This window comes from Diabrotica virgifera, chromosome 7 (genome assembly GCF_917563875.1).
Source record: "Diabrotica virgifera virgifera chromosome 7, PGI_DIABVI_V3a".
NCBI lineage: Eukaryota > Metazoa > Arthropoda > Insecta > Coleoptera > Chrysomelidae > Diabrotica > Diabrotica virgifera.
The window spans coordinates 1863212-1887451 of record NC_065449.1 but is presented as its reverse complement, the minus strand read 5'-3'; the positions used below and the strand labels follow the sequence as shown (position 1 = coordinate 1887451).

At 32.7% G+C, this 24240-nt stretch overlaps 1 protein-coding gene across 2 annotated transcripts in view; it reads right to left on the bottom strand.

Moving 5' to 3' along the window:
* LOC126888354 (tyrosine-protein kinase transmembrane receptor Ror-like) overlaps positions 1 to 24240 on the bottom strand; it is a 206367-nt gene that overhangs the window by 16672 nt on the left and 165455 nt on the right. The window contains exons 6-12 of one of the 2 annotated variants that reach the window (XM_050656528.1): positions 20284 to 20592; positions 15771 to 16042; positions 7402 to 7506; positions 4987 to 5131; positions 3143 to 3222; positions 2970 to 3085; positions 1403 to 1601 (exon numbers count right to left, since the gene is read on the bottom strand). In XM_050656528.1, coding sequence (XP_050512485.1) covers positions 1403 to 1601; positions 2970 to 3085; positions 3143 to 3222; positions 4987 to 5131; positions 7402 to 7506; positions 15771 to 16042; positions 20284 to 20592 — 1226 coding nt within the window. The remainder of the gene's footprint in view (positions 1 to 1402; positions 1602 to 2969; positions 3086 to 3142; positions 3223 to 4986; positions 5132 to 7401; positions 7507 to 15770; positions 16043 to 20283; positions 20593 to 24240) is intronic. The other variant, XM_050656529.1, reaches the window with a different exon arrangement.

Sequence of the window (24240 nt, the reverse complement as noted above, 5' to 3'; positions counted from 1 at the left end):
TAAAAAATACAATTTGAGTATATTTTGAAAGCAATAATTTATTAACAATTTTAAAAAGGTTTATACGAGTATACAACCTCCCCTTTAATGGGAGTACCTAACGATAAATGGACTGTTCCATTTGTTATGAAATGAAAATTGTTATTATAGTCGGTTCGCTAAACTCGGACACAACTGGCTAGTGATTTTAGTAGGTAATTTTTTTGTTTTTTGCCAATTTTGCCAAAATTGGCAAGATTACTAATTATTTAGTAATCATTAACTATTTATTAATTATTTTTTTTTGCCAAATTGGTAAAATTACTGACTAAAATCACTAGCCAGTTGTGTCTGAGTTTAGCGAATCGACTACATATATGAAATTTTGTTTGAAATAAAAAATTATGGTCTGATATGTGCAATTACATCCTTCTAATGGAAAAAAATATTTGAAGATTTTTCTCAAATTATGGATACCAACAACATTTTCATTTATAACGCTTTTATTTTTAATTTGACGAAGAAAAGTTATTCTTCATAAAAAGCTCTTCATGGTCTAAGATTTATGATGCAACCATCATATATCAAATTTTATTAAGTTTATACGAGGTACATATATAAAAAATGTGAATTTCGATCAAGAGTATAGTACCTTTATGTTTCACAACATTTAAAATAGAATGATATAATTGCACATTAAAACATAATTTTTAATTCTAAACAACTTTTCATAATAGCAATTTTCAATATTATGAATTAAAATAAGTAAATAAAAAAAGTTTTCGTTATGATAATGACGTAATATAATATAATAATAAGTAAATAAAAAAATTCTATATTATATAAAAATTAATTTTATTAATAATAAATAAATTTAAATTATTTATTTATCATTATTTATTTATTTATATTTGTTTTTAATTTTAATTATATATTTTATTGTTAATAATAGAATTATATATAATTAAATATTTTAATAGAGAATATAATAATCTTATCCTACTAACTTAATAAATGTAATTAATATTTTAACATTTTCAGCTTGTTTTTGCAATAATATTGATTTTAGCTCACTACTAGACCAATGTGCTCAATCGAGCCCATAATGTCAGAAGATCCTTCATTCTAGAGCTACAACTAACACAGCCTACACTGAGGAGCTATAGATACCGGTTCTGCCGTTCCTTTCCTCAGGTATCTGTAACTTCTCAGTGTTGGCTGTTAGTTCTAGCTGTGGAATGCAGGGTCCTCTGACATTATTGGCACAAATGAGCGCAATGCTCTTGTAGTGATCCTTTTTCAAGTTAATTTGCTCCTTCTCCCGCTTGGCTGCACTCTACTAATGACAAAGTTTTTATCGTTGCCTTCTATCTTTTTAACTATTTTTCTTTGTAATCTTCGTTATAAGTATTGTGGTACTTACCAAACGCTCCTTCTCCTAATTCGTCTAAAAATCTAACTTCTTTAAATGTATATTGCGGTACAGATTGAAAACTATTCTTATTGGATCCATGGTGACTCCGTTGAGGAGGAAGATGTGGAGGAAGCAACGAATTCATCTCCATGGGAGCACTAGGACCGGGACTACCGTAAATATTTTTACTCACAGGCGGTAGATCCTTCTAAGCCAAAAACAAATATAAGTAAATATTTCAATTGACGTCACACCAAAATAAAGATCATTTTTAATTTGATACCTGTACAGTGTACAAGTCGGTAGAAATATCTGAAATCGCCAAGGTCAGACCGATCGAAAACTTTGGTTATGCGACGTTGTCAGATCCATTGGGTTTCAAAGGTTTCTCGGTTTTTTATTTATTACTGGTGTAACAAGATTTAAAATCCTAAATTAATCCATTAAGGTACGTATCTATACAAGGGTGATCCGCGCTCGGTGTAGCAGCTCCTCATAGTGGATACGTTGGTGATCGCCGCTCACCCCCTTCAATTTAACCGGTTTGCAAACCATGTAGGGGAGCGCATGTCGTATTTATTTGAGCAGCTACACCGAGCGGGGATCATCCTTATATGGATACGTACCTTTAGATATTTATTTATAAATCAATAAACATTGAGCACACGTTTAATTTCGTAAGTAGGACACATTAGGTGAAGTAAAAAACTCACGCATGCATTTCTGCAAACCTCAGCGAGTTTGTTTATTATATAAAGATAAACATGACACAGTAATGAAAAACATAGACAAACATATTGACATAACGATGTGTTGATAAATAAGGGAACGCGAATAGATTGGGAAGTTAGTTAAGATTGGGGTTTGCTACCATTTAGAGCGAAATGATATAAACATCGTCATCAGCTGAGTACAATCCATATTAATAACAGTATTTAACCAACAATAAAGTACATATGAGTATTTAAGTGTATTCCTGACGACCAACTCCTTACCAAGGGTAATCCACCCTTATTTTATTATATAGATATCCTGCCAGGATCGCCATATAATATACGTTGCCACCCTGGGAGCTAAGGGCGGTCGTACTTCAGGTTCTTTTCAATGTTAAGCAGATAAGGGAGAATAAACTTGGTGTCCGTTGAGTAAAGATGTTTTATTCTCCCTTAACTGCTTAACATTGAAAAGAACCTGAAGAACGACCGCCCTTAGCTCCTAGGGTGGCAATATATATTAGACTAGTTCAAAGTAAAATGTCCGTCTGTTTATTCCTAAGTAACTTTTAAAACACTGTGTAAAATTACACGAGATTTTGCACTTGTCGATTTTACACGATGTGTCCTATTTTTCAAGGCACTTGTAATATTCATATTTATTAAAAATATATTAAATGTATTCTAAATAAACAACTATTCCACGATTTTATCTGATTCCGTGCACAAAATCACTGATTTCGTGCACAATGCAATTTAAATGGATGTTTACTCTTTGCATCAACGCGTTCAAGTCTCCTCTCCTTAATTTGCGTCCTGAGTGACCTTAGCAGTTTAAGATATTTCTATACAGTTGTACTTACATTCTGTAAATTCCTCGTGAGTTTACTTCTTCTGTTGCAATAGCAGTATGTAAAAGCTACCACGACTGCCACGAGAGCCACGATTATACCACCAATATAGGTTCCGAATACGTAAACTACAACAAAAATAGGGGTTTATTGTTTTTGCTAATTTTTTATTGTTTTAGACGTACCGCATTTGGTAACACCGCACACTTCTTTTTTATTTTGTTCTACATAGCAAAACGGTTCTCGCTCCATTTCTCTGGGATTCCTAATAAAAATAAATAAAATTTAAATAATAATAATAAAGCTCTTGGAGCTGATAAGATTAATTATAAAATGCTCGCTAGTTGGTCAGAATCAAGTGTTAGTTATTTATGTACAAAGTCAGTAAAGTTACTCTTTATCGAACGAGTCTGATATTACGAGAAGAGCGAGCGTAGCGAGCGGGGCGAGTAACAGACGAGTTCGATAAAGAGTCTTTACTGACGTGGTGCATACAAAATTTTATCGCCAGCATAATTTGATATTGGTTTTAAAATTTACTTGCAATTTACAATTCAAGAACTGTTTAAATTTTAGACGTAATAATAATTTCATGACAGTGATGACAGATAAGCTTTTCAAGATGGCCTCTTTCGATTGTTAATCGATAGTTGTCAATATTGAACAATTACTCAATCGGTAAAGTAAAATGCCAGCTTTTCGAATATGTGAAAATATTTTTTCTACGGATATTTTTTTATATGAATATAATTACAAAATACTACAGGATTTCACTTTTTGACATAAATGTAATTAATAATATCGCAAATGTACAATATTTTTGAATTTAATGCGTTATTAACTTCCATAAGATAATGTGGCTGAAGTGATACAACGTGTGAAGTGTTGAAAGATATGACTTTATTGTCGTAAAAGTAAATAAATGTTATGTTCATTCAAATAAATAATCGATTACTGCCATCGACCACTTAGCATTCAATCTCGGTTAATCTGATTAAAAATCGCGGCAGGTAAAGTAAAATTCTTATTTCAGTACAATAAACTGTTACTTTACTGCCGCAAATGAGTACAATAATGAATGACTTTGGTGACGGTTGGCGATAAAGAAATTTTTTGCAAAATAATTAATACAACATGGAATCGGGCAGAATTTACAACAAGCTGGAAGGAATATTAATAAAGACCTTAGATTAGAACTGAGAGTAAGAGCTTTGAGATTCTACGTGTTTTCGATACAGCAATATGGACATTGAAAGCAACAACACATAAATAAGCTATAGTCATTTGAAATGCGATGTTACAGAAAAATATTAGAATAGCATGGACACAGAAAAAAACGAACACGGAAGTACTGCGAGAAGTGGACAAACAATACGAAATAATAAACACAATAAAAATAAGAAAGTTACAATATCATGGACACGCAATGAGGGGGACAGCGATATGAAATGCTAAGACTGATAATACAGGGATAGATAAGAGGAGGAATGTGTATAGAAAGGAGAGTCTCGTGATTAAAAATTTTAAGGGACTGGTTTAAACGCAGTTCCATAGATCTCTTCAAAGCAGCGGTAGATAGAGTAAAGAGAGTGATGATGATATCCAACCTCCGATTGAAAACACGGCACTTAAAGAAGAAGAAGGAAGGAATATTCAGCAATCCCAGACTAGTTCATTGGCTCGAAAAAATACCTAAATTGCAGTTTGGTTTCTGAAGAAGATCATTGAAAATATAGGTAATTTAGTAAATAATATAAATATCATTTTTACTCACAACAAATCACTTCTAGCAATTTTTGTAGATATAGAATCAGCCTATGACAATGTAATATTCAACATTCTCTATGAAAAAATGGGAGTCTCTTAAGCTTTCAACTCACGTATCACATTATCATGTTCCGATAGAACAGTGTCAATAAAAATAAATGATTAAACATTGGGCCCTAAAACGACCAATATAGCGTTACCACAAGGGAGTATACTAAGCCCCATGCTAGACAACAATGTGTAACAAATATTAGAAACTTACCTACAATAATTGTGACCGGCAAGTTCTGGGTTATCTGAAGTAGGAACATGAAACTGATGGGCCCATCGCAGGCAAGGTTTGCCGGTAAATGATTTGTCCTGAACTCCTCTGTAAAATTTTCCGGTATCCCAGAAGCATGTCTCTTCTACAAAATGACAGTATAAAGTTAATAAATAAGAATATAATATACTTTTTATTTATAAAAATAATTGTTTGTTTAGAATAACAAAAATGAACAAATAACAAAAAATGAAAATGTGGTGCCACATAAAAATTTGGTTTCTTAATATAGTCCATAAAGCCACTGCGCATCCGCTAGGAAAAATATTCTAATTCGGATTTTTTGCACAATCTTACTCAAAAAGGACTCCTTTTAACAAATTTGCATGTTGCCAGGACCAAAAGGTGGTCAAAAATTTTTTAAACGTTTTTTTTGTTTTTTTCCTAAAATTATTTTTTTGCACGGAAGAAAGTTTTTTTTAGGTTTTTTGGATCATTCCAAACAGAAAAGGTCTTTAGTGACTTTTCTCTAAAAATGATAGGTTTTAACATATAAGCGATTAAAAATTGAAAAATTGCGAAATCGGCCATTTTTAACCCTCAAAAACTATGTGAAAAACTGAAAATTTAAATGTTGCCAAAGTAGGTAGATACTCTTTAAACATCGATTGATAAAATCCCGAAGAGTTTTTTGCAATACAATATTCAAAACTCCTTTGTTTTTTAATTTCTAATCACGCGTGCGCGACACCGTTACATGTGTATACAGTATGGTGCAAATGAAAGGAATAAATTCGTTATTTCGTAAACCGGCGACTTTAAGGAAAAAACCCGAAACAGGTCGATTTTTATTTTTAAGTTATGATATTGTGACATATATGGTATACTAGTGACGTCATCCGTCTGGGCGTGATGACGTAATCGATGATTTTTTTAAATGAGAAAGGGGGTCGTGTGGTAGCTCATCTGAAAGGTTCTTCAATTCTCTATTTAGTAGTATAAACATTTATATAATTATTTATACAGGGTATCCAAAAAATTTTTATTAAATTAAATTATTTGACAAAAAAAGAAGTAGAAGGACACCCTGTATAAATCATTATATAAACGTTTATATTACTGAATAGAAAATTGAAGACCCTTTCAAATGAGCTAGCACACGACCCCTATTCTTATTTAAAAAAATCATCGATTACGTCATCACGCCCAGATGGATGACGTCATTAGTATACCATATATGCCACAATATCATAACTTAAAAATAAAAATCGACCTGTTTCGGGATTTTTCCTTAAAGTCACCGGTTTACGAAATAACGAATTTATTCCTTTCATTTGCACCATACTGTCGATGGAAAATTAGTGTCGCGCACGCTTGATTAGAAATTAAAAAACAAAGGAGTTTTGAACATTGTATTGCAAAAAACTCTTTGGGATTTCATCAATCGATGTTTAAAGAGTATCTACCTACTTTGGCAACATTTAAATTTTCAGTTTTTCACATAGTTTTTGAGGGTTAAAAATGGCCGATTTCGCAATTTTTCAATTTTTAATCGCTTATATGTCAAAAACTATCACTTTTAGAGAAAAGTCACTAAGACCTTTTCTGTTTGGAATGATCCAAAAAACCAAAAAAAACTTTTTTCCATGCAAAAAAAATAATTTTAGGAAAAAAACAAAAAAAAACGTTTAAAAAATTTTTGACCACTTTTTGGTCCTGGCAACATGCAAATTTGTTAAAAGGAGCCCTTTTTGAGTAAGATTGTGCAAAAAATTCGAATTAGAATATTTTTCCTAGCGGATGCGCAGTGGCTTTCTGGACTAATAGGTAAAGGTAACAGTTTAGAACCTCTACTTATTAATTAGAACAGTCGTCAATATGATATTGATGAAATCCTACTAATGGCTCCAATAATGTTATGTTCAAAACAAATTGAGACATCTGTCTAGATAAAACTTATTTCTAGTATCTCATTTATATAGTTTCCTTTATCTTTTCTGACCTTTTTCTTTATTTCTGCTTTGTTTCCCAATTTTTATCTTGTGCCTTCTCCTCTTCCAATCCGTCCTTTTATAAGATTTCTTTCTTTGATTTTCTTTCTTTCTTCTATCAGTTGTAGAGTATCTTTAGATATCTATTTTTTAGTTTTCCTTCCTTTCAATCCGATAATTCCTTTGCGGTTTATATCGTTACTTTTTTAAGTGCTTCCATTTTTCTTCGACTGACTCTCCAGTTTGTTTGCTTTATTCTCAGTTTTTCGGTGAATATATTTCTTATACCTTTCTGTTTTAGGGCATCGACGTTGTAGTTGTCCCTTCCATTGATTTTTTTCTCTGGCTAATTTCATTCTTAGTTTCGCGTATAGAGATGTATTTTTGAATTATATTTGTAATTTATTTATACTGGAATATTTACCTCTGTTTACATTTAGTTCCCCAACTCCTAATGTCAGGCAATGTTTAGAACTGATGTCATTTTCTGAAGGTAACTGCTCGCAAACTTCTAACTCCATAATTTGACCTAGTAAGCAAAGATTTTATTAATATATTGTATAGTAAAAGTATTTAGAAGTAAATTATGCTGCTATTGTGCAGTACTGTACACTACTAAACTCCAACGGCAAAAAAATTAGGAAAATATTTAAAAAATTGAAGAAAAAGATCTTCTGTGTAAAAGGTATATTTATTTGAAAACCGCAATAAAGAGCCACATTAAAAAACAGAACGTTTTCGCTCTAAAGAGAGCATCATCAGTGTTCTAAGCCTAAAATAAGTATAACCATAATTAGTGAAGATAAGAGTAAAAAATTTAAAGGTTGACCAAGATAAAAAATTAGGTTATACTCACAAGCTCTACATGCTAAGCCACCAAAAATACATGGGTTAAAACCCTTAAAATGCCGACTAAAAGCCTTACATTGGCGTGTTATATGTTAAACCCTGGCGATGGGTGAAATTTAAAAAAGATATACCTCAAAGCATCAAATGACTATACCACGAGCATGTGGGTGGTTGAGTTGATTTATCTGTCTTCACAAAGAGAAAGGTGAAAGCCAACTGATGACAGGTGACAGGTGTGAAAGCGTTTCTGACTAATGACAGTACGAGACAGACAGTGTAAAATGAAGTTTTGTGAACTGATATGTAGTTAGGTACACTAGCCACAACAACAAACATCGTGTGCTGGGATTACAAGTATTCCCTATTAACCTAACAAGAATAATATACGGAGTGAAAATAACGTTATTTAAAACGAATTGTCAACGAGGTTCAAATATACAGAGAGGATCTAAATTATGGAATAAATTCATTTTCCAAAATGGACGACTGTAGAGTAAAATCCCGAAACAGGTCGATTTCTATTTTCAAATTAAAATTTTTTGGCATATATTTCATACTAGTGATGTCATCCATCTCAGCGTGGTGACGTAATCCATGATTTTTATAAATGGGGATAGGGGTCGTGTGGCACCTCATTTGAAAGGGTGTTTAATTCTCTATACAGTAATATAAACATTAATATCATTATTTATACAGGGTGGCCAAAATAATAGTTTTTGAATTAAATCAATTGACGAAAAAAGAAGAATGTATGCAATGTATTTAACTCAAAATACATTCTATCGTCGTCAGAAAATAGAAAAAAAAATGTTTATTTGGCAAATAAACATTGCTTTTTGCTTAAATTAAATGTTCAAACTGCCAAAGAGTAGGTGGGAGGCTGTTTGTGATTTAATTTAAGCGAAAAGAAATGTTTATTTGTGAAATAAACATTTTTTTCTATTTACTGACAGCCGTATAATGTATTTTGAGTTAAATAAATTACATACATTCTTCTTTTTGCGTCAATTAATTTAATTCCAAAATTATTTTTTTGGTCACCCTGTATAAATAATGATATTATCGTGTATATTACTGAATAGAGAATTGAACACCCTTTCAAATGAGGTGCCACACGACCCCTATTCCCATTTAAAAAAATCATTGATTACGTCATCACACTCAGATGGATGACGTCACTAGTATGAAATATATGCCAAACAATTGTAATTTAAAAATAAAAATCGACCTGTTTCTGGATTTTTCTCCAAAGTCGTCCATTTTAGAGAAAATGAATTTATTCCATAATAATTTTTATAACTAGTGGCTAGTGTACCTAACTACATATCAGTTCACAAAACTTCATTTTACACTGTCTGTCTCGTACTGTCATTAGTCAGAAACGCTTTCACACCTGTCACCTGTAATCAGTTGGCTTTCACCTTTCTCTTTGTGAAGACAGAGAAATCAACTCAACCACCCACATGCTCGTAGTATAGTCATATGATGCTTTGGGGTATATCTTTTTTAAATTTCACCCATCGCCAGGGTTTAATATATGACACGCCAATGTAAGACTTTTAGTCGGCATTTTAAGGGTTTTAACCCATGTATTTTTGGTGGCTTAGCATGTAGAGCTTGTGAGTATAACCTAATTTTTTATCTTGGTCAACCTTTAAATTTTTTACTCTTGTCTTCACTAATTATGGTTATACTTATTTTAGGCTTAGAACACTGATGATGCTCTCTTTAGAGCGAAAACGTTCTGTTTTTTAATGTGGCCCTTTATTGGGGTTTTCAAATAAATATACCTTTTACCATTGTTTATATAGGGAATAATATATTTTATTAGAGAATAATATTTACCTATATAAACAATGCTTTTACACAGAAGATCTTTTTCTTCAATTTTTGTAATTAATGGTATACAATACAGCCAGCTACAGGAAATTTGTCCTTATGGATTTTAGGAAAATATTAACTTCTACATTATTCATAACAATATCTTTTAATATCTCCTTGACCCATTTACTTTTAATACAATAAATGAATTTACTAGTTTTTTCTTTTATCTTTGAGGAAATGATTTTTCAATACCATTTCTCAATATAGGACGAATAAATACATCTTGACAGTTCTGAGAAATTATGTAGTTAGTTACAAAAAGTTAAAAGGAAGTTATTAATTATTTGTGACTGGTTGTTTAGATAGTTTACGTTTAGATTTCAATTTATACATTCACAATTCGTTAATTATAAATGATCTGTTTGAATTTAGGTTATATACTAGAATTTTATACTTTAGAATACTTTAGGTTATTATGTAGAATGTTATTAGAGTACAAGTCACTATTAAACTTTTATTTATTAGCCCGATCAAAGAACAATATTACCCAAAAAAAAAATTAAATTAAGGACGAAAATTGGGGAGTAGGTACATACATGAAAGTATCTATTATTAAATAAAAACAGTAGAAGAAATTAGGAACGAGAGAGAAATAGAAAATAAAAGACAAAATTCAAAAGCTAATGTAGCTATAGAGACAAAAAATGACTGAAGTATTTCGAAGAAATATATCAAGAAACGGATAAAAAAAGAAAGAGAAACAATAGTGTACATTAAACAAGATTATGAAGAAGAAGAATTGACCTATACAGAAATGAAAGATAAAATATACAAACTAAAAAACGTTAAAACAGCGGGAGACGACGGAATATGTGCAGAACTTATAAAATAAGGAGGGGAGGCACTATAAAGATTTTTGGACTAATACAGAATATATGCAAAAAGGAAATAAGGCCTGAAGAGTGGAAGAAGGGAATTATAGTGACAATTCCAAAAGGAGAAGACCACAGAATATGTAAAAATACCGAGCAATTAATTTACTGAATGTAACATAATAAAGTAATGACTAGTATAATTAGAGACAAACTAACAATATACACAGAACAAAGCATATGAGATTACCAGTACTAGACTTACAAGGGAGTAAAATACCCAATAAAATTATAAGAATGATAGAAATGCCAATGCGAGATTCTTAAGCAACAATTGATACCGGAAGAGAGAAGAGAAAGAACAGAAATAATACAAACAAAAAATTGAGTAAGACAAGGAGATGCCCTCTTAACGGTACTACACTCACCGGCACAAAATTCTGCCACCCAAAATTTTTGATTAAGTTTGAAAACATAACTTTATTATTTGTACTCCGATTTTCAAGATTCTTGCACCAGTTTGTGGGTACATGTATTGATGTCGTTTGTTATTATTCCGGTAACAAAAACTTTTTGAAAATCAATGGGAAAGTCCCCGTAGCTGGCTGTATACCATAGTTAAAAAACCATACAGAAGTAAAAACTTCTTTTGTATATTGGTATAAAAAGTTTTATTAAAAAACATAAAAGTCCTCCAAAAGGATTTGCAAAACGTTTTCAATCTGAATCAGATCATCCTCAGTGCGTTCTGCTTCGTAAAAGAAACTAGCAACTTTTTGAAAAAGGTTACATCGATATTAATGGTTTACATAATAATTAAGTGATATTTGTAGCGACTCCAAGTCGATGTTACAAGATGAAATGTGCTAGGAGTGCTCAAAGGGCAACATGGTTCCCTGCTCGTTAAGAACTTGTGGTTCTTGCCAGTTCAATGGACACCTTTTTCAAAAAGTTGCTAGTTTCTTTTACGAAGCAGAACGCACTGAGGATGATCTGATTCAGATTGAAAACGTTTTGCAAATCCTTTTGGAGGATTTTTATGTTTTTTAATAAAACTTTTTATACCAATATACAAAAGAAGTTTTTACTTCTGTATGGTTTTTTAAAAACTTTTTGCTTAGATGACATTATACGGGGGTGAATGGAAGCGTTGTTTTTTCTTTTAACTTTAGAAAATTCTGTGGCAAAATTGGAGGGCTGATTTTGTTGCATACTCCTTTTGTATTAACCTGGAGGTATTACTAAGGTTTATCTCTTTTCTTGTAAGAGCTGTAAATAGAAACACTGATTTGAAGGTTTATTTAATTAAAAATATCAAACGCACTAAAATTAACAAAACAAAACAATTCAATAGCGGGTATGTCCACTTCTTGCAGCAACGACTGCTCGCAATCTGTTTAGCATCGAATAAAGATGTGTTATCCGTTATCCTTGCCTGGAGAATAGCCTGATATTCCTCTACTAGGGCCATAACTGTACCAAATTTTCTGGAGGTCTAGGATGACGGCGAATAACTTTTTTTAATTCATCTCGTAAATGCTCAATAGGATTGAGATCTGGGCTGCATGCGGGCCATTCTAATCTTATCAATCCAACCTCTATTTTAAGAATCAATCAGTGTTTTTATTTACAAAAAATGGTACAGCTCTTACAAAAAAAGAGATATTCGGATAATTCAAAAAACAAAATTTTAGTGATTCCTCCGGGATAATGTGACAGGACTATGAAATAAGATCAGCTATTCCATTTTTCCACAGAATGTTTTAAAGTTAGGAGAAAATTCAATGCAAAATTTTTTTGTTACCGGAATAATACCAAACGATATCAATACATTCTACAAACTGGTGCAAGAATCTTGAAAATCGGAGCACAAATTTAATAATAAAGATATAAACTGTCATAGTTAATCAAAAATTTTGGGTGGCGGAATTTTGTGCCAGTGAGTGTATATATTCTATCACTAGACAAGATAATAAAAAAGCTGTCAAACGCAGCAACTATAAATAAGAATGCAGTACAAATAATATGATATGCGGACGATATATGAGGCAACAGATAAAAGAGCATTAAATAAAACCTCCCAAGAAATAGAAATTGAATTGCGAGCACTGGAAATAAATCAAACTAAAATAAAATACATGAACGTACCCAAGCAAGAAAAAGAAGACACAATTAACAGAATTGACAATAGATGTACACAACTTCGAAGATGTGGAAACATTCAAATATTTGGAAGTATGAGTCAACAAAAGAAATGAAAGTGTAGATTTTAAAAGAAGAATTCAAGCTGGAAATAAAGCATTCTACAGAAATATAAATGATATGTTTAGAGATAAAGATAAAAAGATAAGTCGAAACACAAAAATGAACAACTAAAAAACGACCATAAGAAAAATGGTGGTATATGCTTTAGAGATACATTTACATTAACGGCAAGAGAAGAAGAACAACCGAAAGTTTGAGAGGAAAATTATGAGAAAAATACTGACACCAAAGAGGGAAAACGAAGAGGATGCAAGACAATAGCTGAATCATGAAATATAACAATGGATGGGCCAAAAGAACATAGTTAGAGCAATAGCACAGAGAATTAGATGGTGTGCACACATATTTAATGAGAAGAGCAATCCGTTAAGAGTTATAACGGAATGGATACCACCAGGTAAAAGAGCCAGAGGCAAACCTAACTGAGATCGAGACAACAGGTGAAAGGAGACTTAAGGAGTATGAAAATTAGAAATATTGCAAGGGCAATCAAAGAGAGAAGAATGGAGAAAAATAGGAAAACCGCGAAGTCACACCAGAAACTGTAAAACAAAACTCAGAATGGGATGATCCCCCATACAAAAAGGATCTTCAAGTGAAAACAGCTTCAGCTTCCTCGGGTCAGTATAGCGCACGCAAACATAACGTGAAAAATTGAAAAAGCCCATACTGTTATATTCTTGTTGCGTTACAAAATTTTTGAAGTTTTTATTTCATTATTACCTAAATCTATTTTATTTATACAGGGTGTTTCATTGGGAAACGGAAAGACTTTAATGGTGAATAGACGTCACCAAGGCGGTTCTAGGTATACTAAATTATTTGCCCTACTGACTTTTATATCCGAGTTACAGGGTGTTTTATCGATTTTGCTCATTTCTTTCCTAAGCCATAACTTTAGAACCACCCTGTATATTTTTTTAATATTTGGTACACATATCTCTCATTCAAAACCCAAACGACCTACATACTAATCACAAGAAAAATTCAGGTCCGTATTAACAAAAAGTTATAAAATAATTGTGACCTTAAAACAACACCCTGTATATTGAAATTTTGAAAATCTGTTTGAATATTTGAAAAGAGCACAAAAAACTAAGTCTAAAAGTTCGCTTCGATTTTTCGGCCAGACAATTTTTTGACTTTAATTTTGAAATTATATTAAATCTTTTTAAGAACTCCACATTAAAAAGCAGGTATTATTAACTTTTAATTATAAATTATTAAATTTATTGAATAAATACTTATTTTAAAATGAATCAATATTTATTTATCACATTGGAAAGACCCAATTATTAATCACAAGAAAAATCCAGGTCCGGATTAACAAAAAAACATAAAGTAATTGTGACCTTGAAACAACACCCTGTATATTGACATTTTCAAAAATTGTTTGCACATTTGAAAAGACCACAAAAATCCGAGGTTATAGATTTACTTTGATTTTTTGTGCAAAAATTTATTAACTTTAATTTTGAAATTAAATATATTCAAATTTTTAAGAACCCTGAAATTAATAAGCAGGTTTTTAAAGCACTTTTATTAATAAATCATTCCAGTTAATGAATAAATACTAATTTTAAAAATAATCAGTTATTATTTACAGCATTAGAAGGACTTACTTACTAATCACAAGAAAAATCCAGGTCCGTATTAACAACAAAATACAAAGTAATTCTGACCTTGAAAAAACACCCTGTATATTGAAATTTTTAAAATACATTTGCACACCTGAAGGGAGCACGAAAAACTAAGTTTAATGTCCCGCTTTATTTTTTGTGCAGACAATTTTGAAATTATATCGAAATTTTTATTATGAGTTCTTAAAAATTTCGACATAATTTCAAAATTAAATTCATTAAATTGTCGGGCCAAAAAATTGAAGCTAACGATTAAACTTAGTTTTTTGTGGTCTTTTCATACCTATGTGCAAACGGATTTTGAAAATTTCAATATACAGGGACTACAGGGTGTTGTTTCAAGGTTATAATTACTTTATATTGTTTTGTTAATCCGGACCTGGATTTTTGTTGTGATTTGTAAGTGTTTCATTCGAATGTCGTAAATAAGTATTGATTATTTTTAAAATGGGTATTTATTTAATAACTTTAATAATTTATTGTTAAAAGTGCTTTAAAAATCTGGTTTTCAATTTCAGTGCTCTTAAAATTATCAATATATTTAATTTCAAAATTTAAGTCATTAAATTTCCTTCACGAAAAATGAAAGCAAACCGATAAACTCAGATTTTTGTGGTCTTTTCAAATGTGCAAACAAATTATGAAAATTTCAATATACAGGGTGTTGTTTCAAGATCACAATTACTTTATTTTTTTGTAAATCCGGACCTGGATTTTTCTTGTGATTAATAATTGGGTCGTTCCAATGTGGTAAATAAGTATTGATTAATTTTAAAATAATTATTTATTCAATAGCTTTAATAATTTATAATTAAAAGTTAATACTACCTTCTTTTTAATGTCAGAGTTCTTAAAAAATTCAATATAATTTTAGAATTAAAGTCATAAAATTGTCTGGCCGAAACATTGAAGCGAACGATTAGACTTAGTTTTTTGTGCTCTCTTCAAATATGCAAAGATATTTTCAGAATTTCAATATACAGGGTGTTGTTTTAAGGTCACAATTACTTTATAATTTTTTGTTAATCCGGACCTGGATTTTTCTTGTGATTAGTATGTCGATCGTTTGGGTTTTGGATTGGACACATGTGTACCAAATATCAAAACAATATACATGGTGGTTCTAAAGTTATGGCTTAGAAAAGAAATTGGCTAAATCGATAAAACACCCTGTAACTCGGTTATAAAAGTAGGTAGGGTAAAAAATAAAGTATACCTAGAACCGCCTCGGTGACCTCTATTCACAATTAAAGTATTTCCGTTTCCCAATGAAACACCCTGTATAAACACATACATATCTCCAAATACGTATTCGATAATTATACAGAGATGAGAATATTTACTTATAACCAGATGCCTCTTCGCAATGCTGTATTCTTTACTGCAAAGTTCATTCTCCAACAGGATACATTCGTCCTTGCATATTCTCCGAAGCGCATTGGTGAGTTTAGCTCGAATGTTTTTGAATTTCTGTTTGTTTTCGCTTCCCAAATGACTCAATTCCTGTAAATGTTGTGTTTGGTATTCGTCGATCTGTTCCCGATCGAGACACAAAGGGAAAGCGGAAAAGCATACGCTTGGTTCGGCGAATTTGTTGCAAATCGGTGATATGTCACTAGAAGAAAAAGAAAACAACTTTATACAATAACACAAATAAAAAATAAAAATAAAAAATACCGTCTTAAAAATATTTAACAAAATGATATCATAAGTTCCCAAGAAACTTCCCAAGGTTTAAGTCGAAATTTAATAAATGTCATCATCATCATCAATGGTGTTATAGCCCTATGAAAGAACCTCGACCTTCCCAAATCTATTACGCCAGTCAGTCCTATCCATTGCCAACTGTTGCCAGTTTGCTGCGCCTATTTTTCTCCCATCCTCATCTACACATCCTTCCATCTGAGTTTTGGCCTACCCCTATTTCTACTTTCCACAGGTTGTGGCATAAGGATTCTTCTAGGAGGGTTGTTCTGCTGTGATCTTGCTAGATGTCCTGCCCATCCTTCCTATTCTTATAAGAGATACTACGTCTTTACCACCAAGTTTGTGTTTATATCTGTGGTATACCTCGTAGTTGTACCTCCTCCTCCAACCACCATTTTGATCCTTCGTTCAAATATAAGTAGAAGGTTTTCATCTACCTTGGAGATAGTCCATGTCTCCGGTCCATGTCAACACTAGTTGTATAAGGGTTTTGTATATGGTTATTTTTGTTTTTTTTAGCTTAAGTTTCTGCTTCTCATATGTCTCATCATCATCAACTAGCCTATATTTGTCCACTGCTGAACGTAGGCCTCCCGTAAAAATTTCCACCTATTTCTATCTTGAGCTTCTTGCATCCAATTTGTGGTGATGCGCTTGATATCATCCGTCCATCTAGTCGGTGGTCGTCCTCTGCTTCGATATGCCTCCTGCCTTGGTCGCCATTCCAGAATCTTTTTGGTCCATCTGTCATCCGTCAGTCTGGCAACATGTCCTGCCCAAGCCCATTTAGCCATGGCTATTCTTTCAACTGCCTCCGTGACTCCTGTTCTTCTTCTTATTTCTAGGTTCGGTACTTTATCTCTCATGGTAATACCTAACATTGATCTTTCCAAAGCGCGTTGTGTAACTCTTATTTTATTTATTGTTCTTTTTGTCAGAGTTAGTGTTTCTGCACCATATGTAAGAACCGGCAAAACACACTGGTCAAAAACCTTTCTTTTCAAACAAACTGGAATATTAGACTTGAAAATGTTATTTAATCTACCGAAGGCAGCCCATGTGAGACCTATCCTTCTTTGTATTTCAGTTGTCTGGTTATCTCGGCCTAAGCGAATCTCATGCCCTAGATATTTGTAAGCTATTACTTGGTCGATGCTATGACTCTCAATCTGAATTTTATCGCTGACTACAAGGTTGGTCATAAATTTTGTCTTTGAGGTGTTAATTTTAAGACCAATTGTTTTTGACACTTTATAGAGCGTGTGCAGCATTTTTGTAGCTTTATCAACTCTATCAGATATTAAAACGATGTCATCGGCAAATCTTAGGTGGTTCAGATCCTCCCCGTTTATATTGATTCCCATATTATCCTCTCCTTCCATTTGCTTGAACATATATTCAAGAACAGCTGTAAACAATTTCGGGGAGATAGTATCACCCTGTCTAATTCCACGTTATATTCTAAATTTCTTGGTATCTTCATGAAGTCGAACACAAGCTGTACCAGTTTCGTAGATACTTTTAATCAAGGCGATATATCGGTAGTCAATGCGGCAGTCCGCCAATGCTCGAAGCATTTTATGATGATCTATAGTATCGAACGCCTTTTCATAATCCACGAATATAAGAAAGATAGGCTTGTTATACTCTGTGCACTTTTCTATTAGCGTTTTTATAACTTGTAGATGATCGTTTGTTCCGTATCTGGAGCGGAACCCAGCCTGTTCACAAGGTTGGTAACTATCCAGTTTGTTCACAAGCCGTTTTGTTATTATCTTCATGAATAGTTTGTATGTATGAGAGAGCAAACTAATAGGTCTGTAGTTCTTCAGATCTGAAATGTCACCTTTTTTTATGCAGATTTATTGCATTATGCCACTGAGAGGGGGTTACGCCTCTTGTCAAACAAACATTGAACATCTTTTTCAACACATTTATTAACGTTTCTCCTCCTTCTTTGATGTGTTCAATGACTATCCCATCTTCTCCAGGTGATTTATTGTTTTTCATCTCCGAGAGAGCTGATTTTATTTCCTCTGTTGTGATATCTGGGATATGTCTGGGATCTCATATGTCTACTCAGTCCAAAATAGCATTTGTTTGCTAGGATTATCCTGCGCTTGATTTCTTCCTTCATGAAGTTCTCCTTGGTGATCAGGGAGCCTGAGTATTTTGTCCACCACTTTAAAGGTAGGGTTATCAACCGTGAATTGGTGTCCTATGTTTCTGGTTCTATTGTTTACTTGCAGGCCCATATTTTTTTAGGCATTTGAGAAAGTGGTATGCATTTCTTCCACCTTGCGTGTTGTGCAGGCAACTAGGTTCACGTCATCTGCATATGGCAAAATTGGGGATGATTTCTTAAAAACAAGTAATTGGACTTCGTAAGTCCTAGGTTTTCACCCAAAGTAATCGAAAGTAGAACGAGAAGACGATATTTGAATTTTACGTGTAACTTTGCGTGGATTGATATACGAATTTACTAATTTTGAGTCATTTTTACGAAACTTTGACATTTGTCACCTCATTTGTCATTCTACCCGGTATAATGGCGGAGGAGTTATATTGGCGGTCGTACGGACCGACAGAAAGATTGCCTAGGTCAAATATCTCACCTTTAGTACCATCCTTGGATTATAAGCTTTCATTTGACACCTCATTTATCATTCTAGCTGGTATAATGATGGAGGAGTTATATTCGTGGTCGGACGGACCGACGGACAGACCGCCTAGGTCAAATATCTCACCTTTAGTACCATCCTTGGATTATCAGCTTTCATTTGACACCTCATTTGTCATTCTACATGGTATAATGACGGAGGCGTTATATTCCCGGTCGTACGGACCGACGGAAAGACAGCCTGGGTCAAATATCTCACCTTTAGTACCATTCTTGGATTATCAGCTTTCATTTGACACCTCATTTGTCATTCTACCTGGTATAATGACGGAGAAGTTATATTCGCGGTCGTACGGACCGACGGAAAGACAGCCTAGGTCAAATATCTCACCTGTAGTACCATTCTTGGATTATAAGCTTTCATTTGACACCTCATTTGTCATTCTACCTGGTATAATGATGGAGGAGTTATATTCGCGGTCGGACAGACCGCCAAGGTCAAATATCTCACCTTTAATACCATCCTTGGATTATCAGCTTTCATTTGACACCTCATTTGTCATTCTAGCTGGTATATTGACGGAGGAGTTGTGATTACAGACAGACGGACGGACAGACGGACGTGGATAATACAAAGTTTTCACATTTTTTCAAAATTGGGTAAAAACAATATTTCCTCTGTTGTCTAGTCGGGCATCTCTGACCGCGTGCGTTTTCGAGAGCTATGTTGAAGAGGAGACACGCCAGTGCATTTCCCTGTCGCAGCCCAACATACGTTTCAAACGCCTGTGATTGTTAGCCCTGTATTTCGGCTTTGCACACAACTTTACGCATTGTAGCCTTAACCAATCTTATCAGTTTATCAGGGATGTCGAAAACATCCATGGCTTTATACAATTTATTTCTTAGGATACTATCGTAGGCCGATTTAAAGTCTACGAAAAGATGGTATGTGTCGATATTGAATTCATTGGTTTTTTCCAGTATTTGCCTTGACACAAAGATCTGATCTGTTGTTGATCGACCAGCCCTAAAACCACTTTTATATTCTCCAAGCAGCTCCTCTGAATGTGCGCTTAGGCGACCATACAAGATACTCGAAAATATTTTGTGGGCTGTATTAAGGAGGGTTATTCCCTATAGTTTCTACATTCCAATTGATCATCTTTTTTGTGTAGCGGGTAAACGATCCAATACACCACTCTTCCGGGATTTGTTCCTCATTCCAAGCTCTCAGTATTATTTTATATATTTGATTACTCAGAGTAGCACCTCCATATTTAATAAGGTCCGCGGGTATACCATCACTTCCTGGAGATTTATTATTTTTTAGGTGATTTATTGCATCCCGTTTGTAATGCATCCCGATACATAAATGTTTCATATAAATCATATTTTAGTGTAAATGGTGTTGTATAAATAAATTAAAAATAAGTGTAAATAAACTAAAATAAAAACTAAATAAATTAGGCGTTTAAGTGTCATTAATAAATTAAGTAAAAACGTCACAATATTATAAAAATACTTACTTTGATTGCGAAATAACCAAAAACGCAGCTTCAAGTTTATCTTCTATATCCTTTTGCGAATACGGAGGCTGCACAAACACAAACTTCCCACTTAATTGTCTTCTACATTTGTGGCCTGTATATAATTGACATAAAGGTTGTGAGCTATTGTAAATTTTCGGAATATTTTCTGTAAATTTTCCATTGGAATCGAGATCAAATTCTATTGGTGTCGAAAATGTTTTTGCTTTGCCTCCGACCGTCGTCAGGAAATCGTTGTTGCTCGCTTTTGCAATACCGTTCGGCAAGAAAGTTGTAATTTCTCCAAAACTAAAATATTAAGACAAAAAATTAAAGTTATGGAAAAAACCAAATGGCAACATAACTTTATAGAAAACTTTATTTATTCACATATTTTTTAAGCAAGTAACTAGTCCGTTCTTTAACGGTAAAATATTGCAAGACCTCTAAATTTTAAAGAACCGCTTGGATTGACATGAAATTTGGCATACACATAGCTAACAAGTCAAACAAAAAAAGTGATATTGTGCCGATATGTGCTCTTGCCCTGGGGGTGGTTTTCACCCCCTCTTGGGGGTGAAAAATATTCGTCCAAAGAAAGTCAGGAAATGGATAAACTGGCTAATTTTAAGTAACTTTTGTTCTATAGAGTTTTTTCACTAAGTCAATACTTTTCGAGTTATTTGGCAGTGAATATGTTCATTTTTTTCAACAAAATAACCACGCTTTTAGACGGTTTTTCGAAAATAACTCAAATATTAAGTATTTTGTCGAAAAACATTCTTTGCAAAAATATAGTCTGTAAAATTTTTTAAAAAATGGTGTATATATCACGTCTCTACACCTAGTAGAAACAGAGTTATAGCTAATGAAAAATAGGTTCATATTCGTCAAATTCCAAATGCAATACTTTAACGTGAAATAACCAAAAATGAAACAAAATTACGGGGAAAACTCATTTCAACTTATTTAAAGTGTTTAAAAAAAGTTCATTTTTGTTTTATAAAAAAAATTTCTAGCATCAAAAGTAAACAAGTTACGCTCAGAATAAAGTTAGTCCCTTTTGGTTTTGGTAAAAAAATCGAGAAAATCACCCCCTAATTAGTATGTATCACGAATGTATGCAACTTTAGAAACACCAAATCTTAATCAATTTTTGTCTAAAAGAAAAATAAAAAAATACATGATATTCAGAAAAGCAAATCTGACTTTTTCTGTTTTTCGAGATTTTTGGTATCTCTAACAATTTTTAAGTTATTTTGAAAAAAAACATATTTTTCAAAATTTCAATTTTTAAAAATTTTACTTTGAAACCAAATTTTTTCAAAAATAAGCACTTTGAATCGATGAAACTTACAGATCATATAAACACAACATAAGTAAAATAATTTGTGGAGAGGTAACGATTAATTTCATTTAAGTTGCTAATTAGGGGGTGGTCTTCCCGATTTTTTTTTTGCAAAAACAAAAGGGACCATTTTTCTTTGAACGTAACTTGCTTAAATTTAATGCTAGAAACTTTTTGTAAAAACAGAAATAAAGCTTTTTTTAAACACTTTAAAAAAGGTATAATGGGTTTTCCCCAAAAAGTGCTTAATTTTTTGGATATTTCACGTCGAAATATTCTATTTTAAATTTGGTGAATATGAATATATTTTTCATTGGCTATAACTCTGGTTCTACGAGATCCAGAGACCTAACGCGTACACCATTTTTTTACTTTTTTATGGGCTATATTTTTGCTAGGAACGTTTTTTTCGGCAAAATACTTACTTTTAGAGTTATTTGCGAAAAACCGTCTAAAGATGTGGTTATTTTGTTGAAAAATGAACATATTCACTCGCAAATAACTCGAAAAATGTTGACTTGGCGAAAAAGTTCTATAGAACAAAAGTTACTTAAAATTAGTCAGTTTACCCATTTCCGGACTTATTTTGGACATATATTTATTGACAGGGCAAAAGCACACATCGGCACAATATCACTTTTTTTCTTTGACATGTAAGCTATACGTATGCCAAATTTCATGTCAATCCAAGCGGTTCTTTAAAATTTAGAGCAAAAACCGTGAAAGAATGGATTAAACTATCTTCCATACGGACACAAAATAAAAGAATTATTGTATTAAAGACAATGAAAAAGCAAGAAAAAGAGCATGGCTATCCTAGCTTTGCTAGACGTATTGAGCCATTTCCTCAGATTTTGAAGCCAAGATACTCTTCTTCTCCCTGGTCTGCTCTTTCCAAATACCTTCCCCTGAATAATGAGTTGCAACAAGCCAGATCTCTGTCCTCATAACATGGGCATTCCAATAAGATATTCTACTTTGTTCTCTTTGATTATGTTAATAGTCTCGCACTCTTTGTCCATTTTATCTCATTTTACCATTTGACCTCAACATTAGTTACACGATCCACTCATGAAATTCTCAAAATGCGTTTGTAACATCACATCTCAAATGCCTCGAGTTTTATTAAAGAAGCTTCGGTAAGTGTCCAGGCCTCTACTTCGTATAATAACGTAGAAAATACGATAAATAATCTGATGGTAGAGATTTTGGTGCCAAGTACTAAATCGAGACTTCTGAAAAGGCTTCAACGTTACGAACGCTCATCTTGCTTTTCCTATGCGTTGTTTTATTTCAGTGAAGTAGTCCCGTTGTCTGTTTATGATGGTACCAAGGTTTGTCTAGCTGTTTAATCTGTCAATTAGTTGTTGGTTAACCAAAAGCCACGTATTTAATATTTCGAGCTTACTGACTACCATGTACCTACTTTGTTTTTTTTTCGGATTGAGATCGTCCATGTTCTCTACTTATATCTGATATGCGCGACATTATTCTTTGTAAACTATCTAAGCTATATACAAAAATCACTACGTCGGCATATCTAATATTGTTTAGACGCACTCCGTTGATTAAATTATCTTTCTGTAGTTCTCCTAGCGCTTGCGCGAAGATATGTTCAAAGTACATATTAAATAACACCAGGGACATAATGCATCCTTGTCTCACTCCTCTATCTATGGAGACTACTTCTGTCAACTGGTCATCAGCACAAGAAAAAGGATAAGAGATAAATACAACAAAGACGAAAAAAAACAGCGTGGGATGATCCTGTCTGACCGATTTGGTTAATACACTAAGGGCCGGTTGTTCGAACGCTAATCAAGAAGATGATTATAATTAAGTCCCCTTAACAACCATCAAATAACAACACCCCTCATTCGTACGTCAATCAGTTGATTGTAATCAGCCCAACAATCGGCCCTAAGGGCTGGTTGTTCGAACGCTAATCAAAAATGGAATCAACTGATCATTATCAAATATTTAATTGCTGTCACCAACTGTCAATGTCAACTATGTTTGGGTTGCTGAAAACATAATTGATTACAATTGTGAGATTTATTAATCAATTATGTTAATAATTATTATGTTAATTAATAATTAATTAATTAATCAATTATGTTAATTATCATAATGATAATTTACATAATTGATTACACTTAACTGATTGACGTACGAATAAGAAGTGTTGTTATTTGATGGTTGTTAAGGGGACTTAAGGGCCGGTTGTTCGAACGCTAATCAAGAAGTTGAATATAATAAAGTCCCCTTAACAACCGTCAAATAACAAAATCCGTTGTTCGTACGCCAATCAGTTGATTGTAATCAATTTTCTTGATGGGAATCATATCGAGATATCAAATACACGTAAAACACTAATCATTCATTGTGAAGCGTTGCATAAACGTCAATCAAATTGACGTTTATGCACAAATAATTAATCAATAACTAATATAATATAATATAATACAATTTAATCAAAAAATAACTAACCAATTAGTGACAATTCAGCAACCTAATCCAAGTTGATTGTAATTAAATATTTGATAACGATCAGTTGATTCCATTTTTGATTAGCGTTCGAACAATCGGCCCTAAATATGAATATCAAA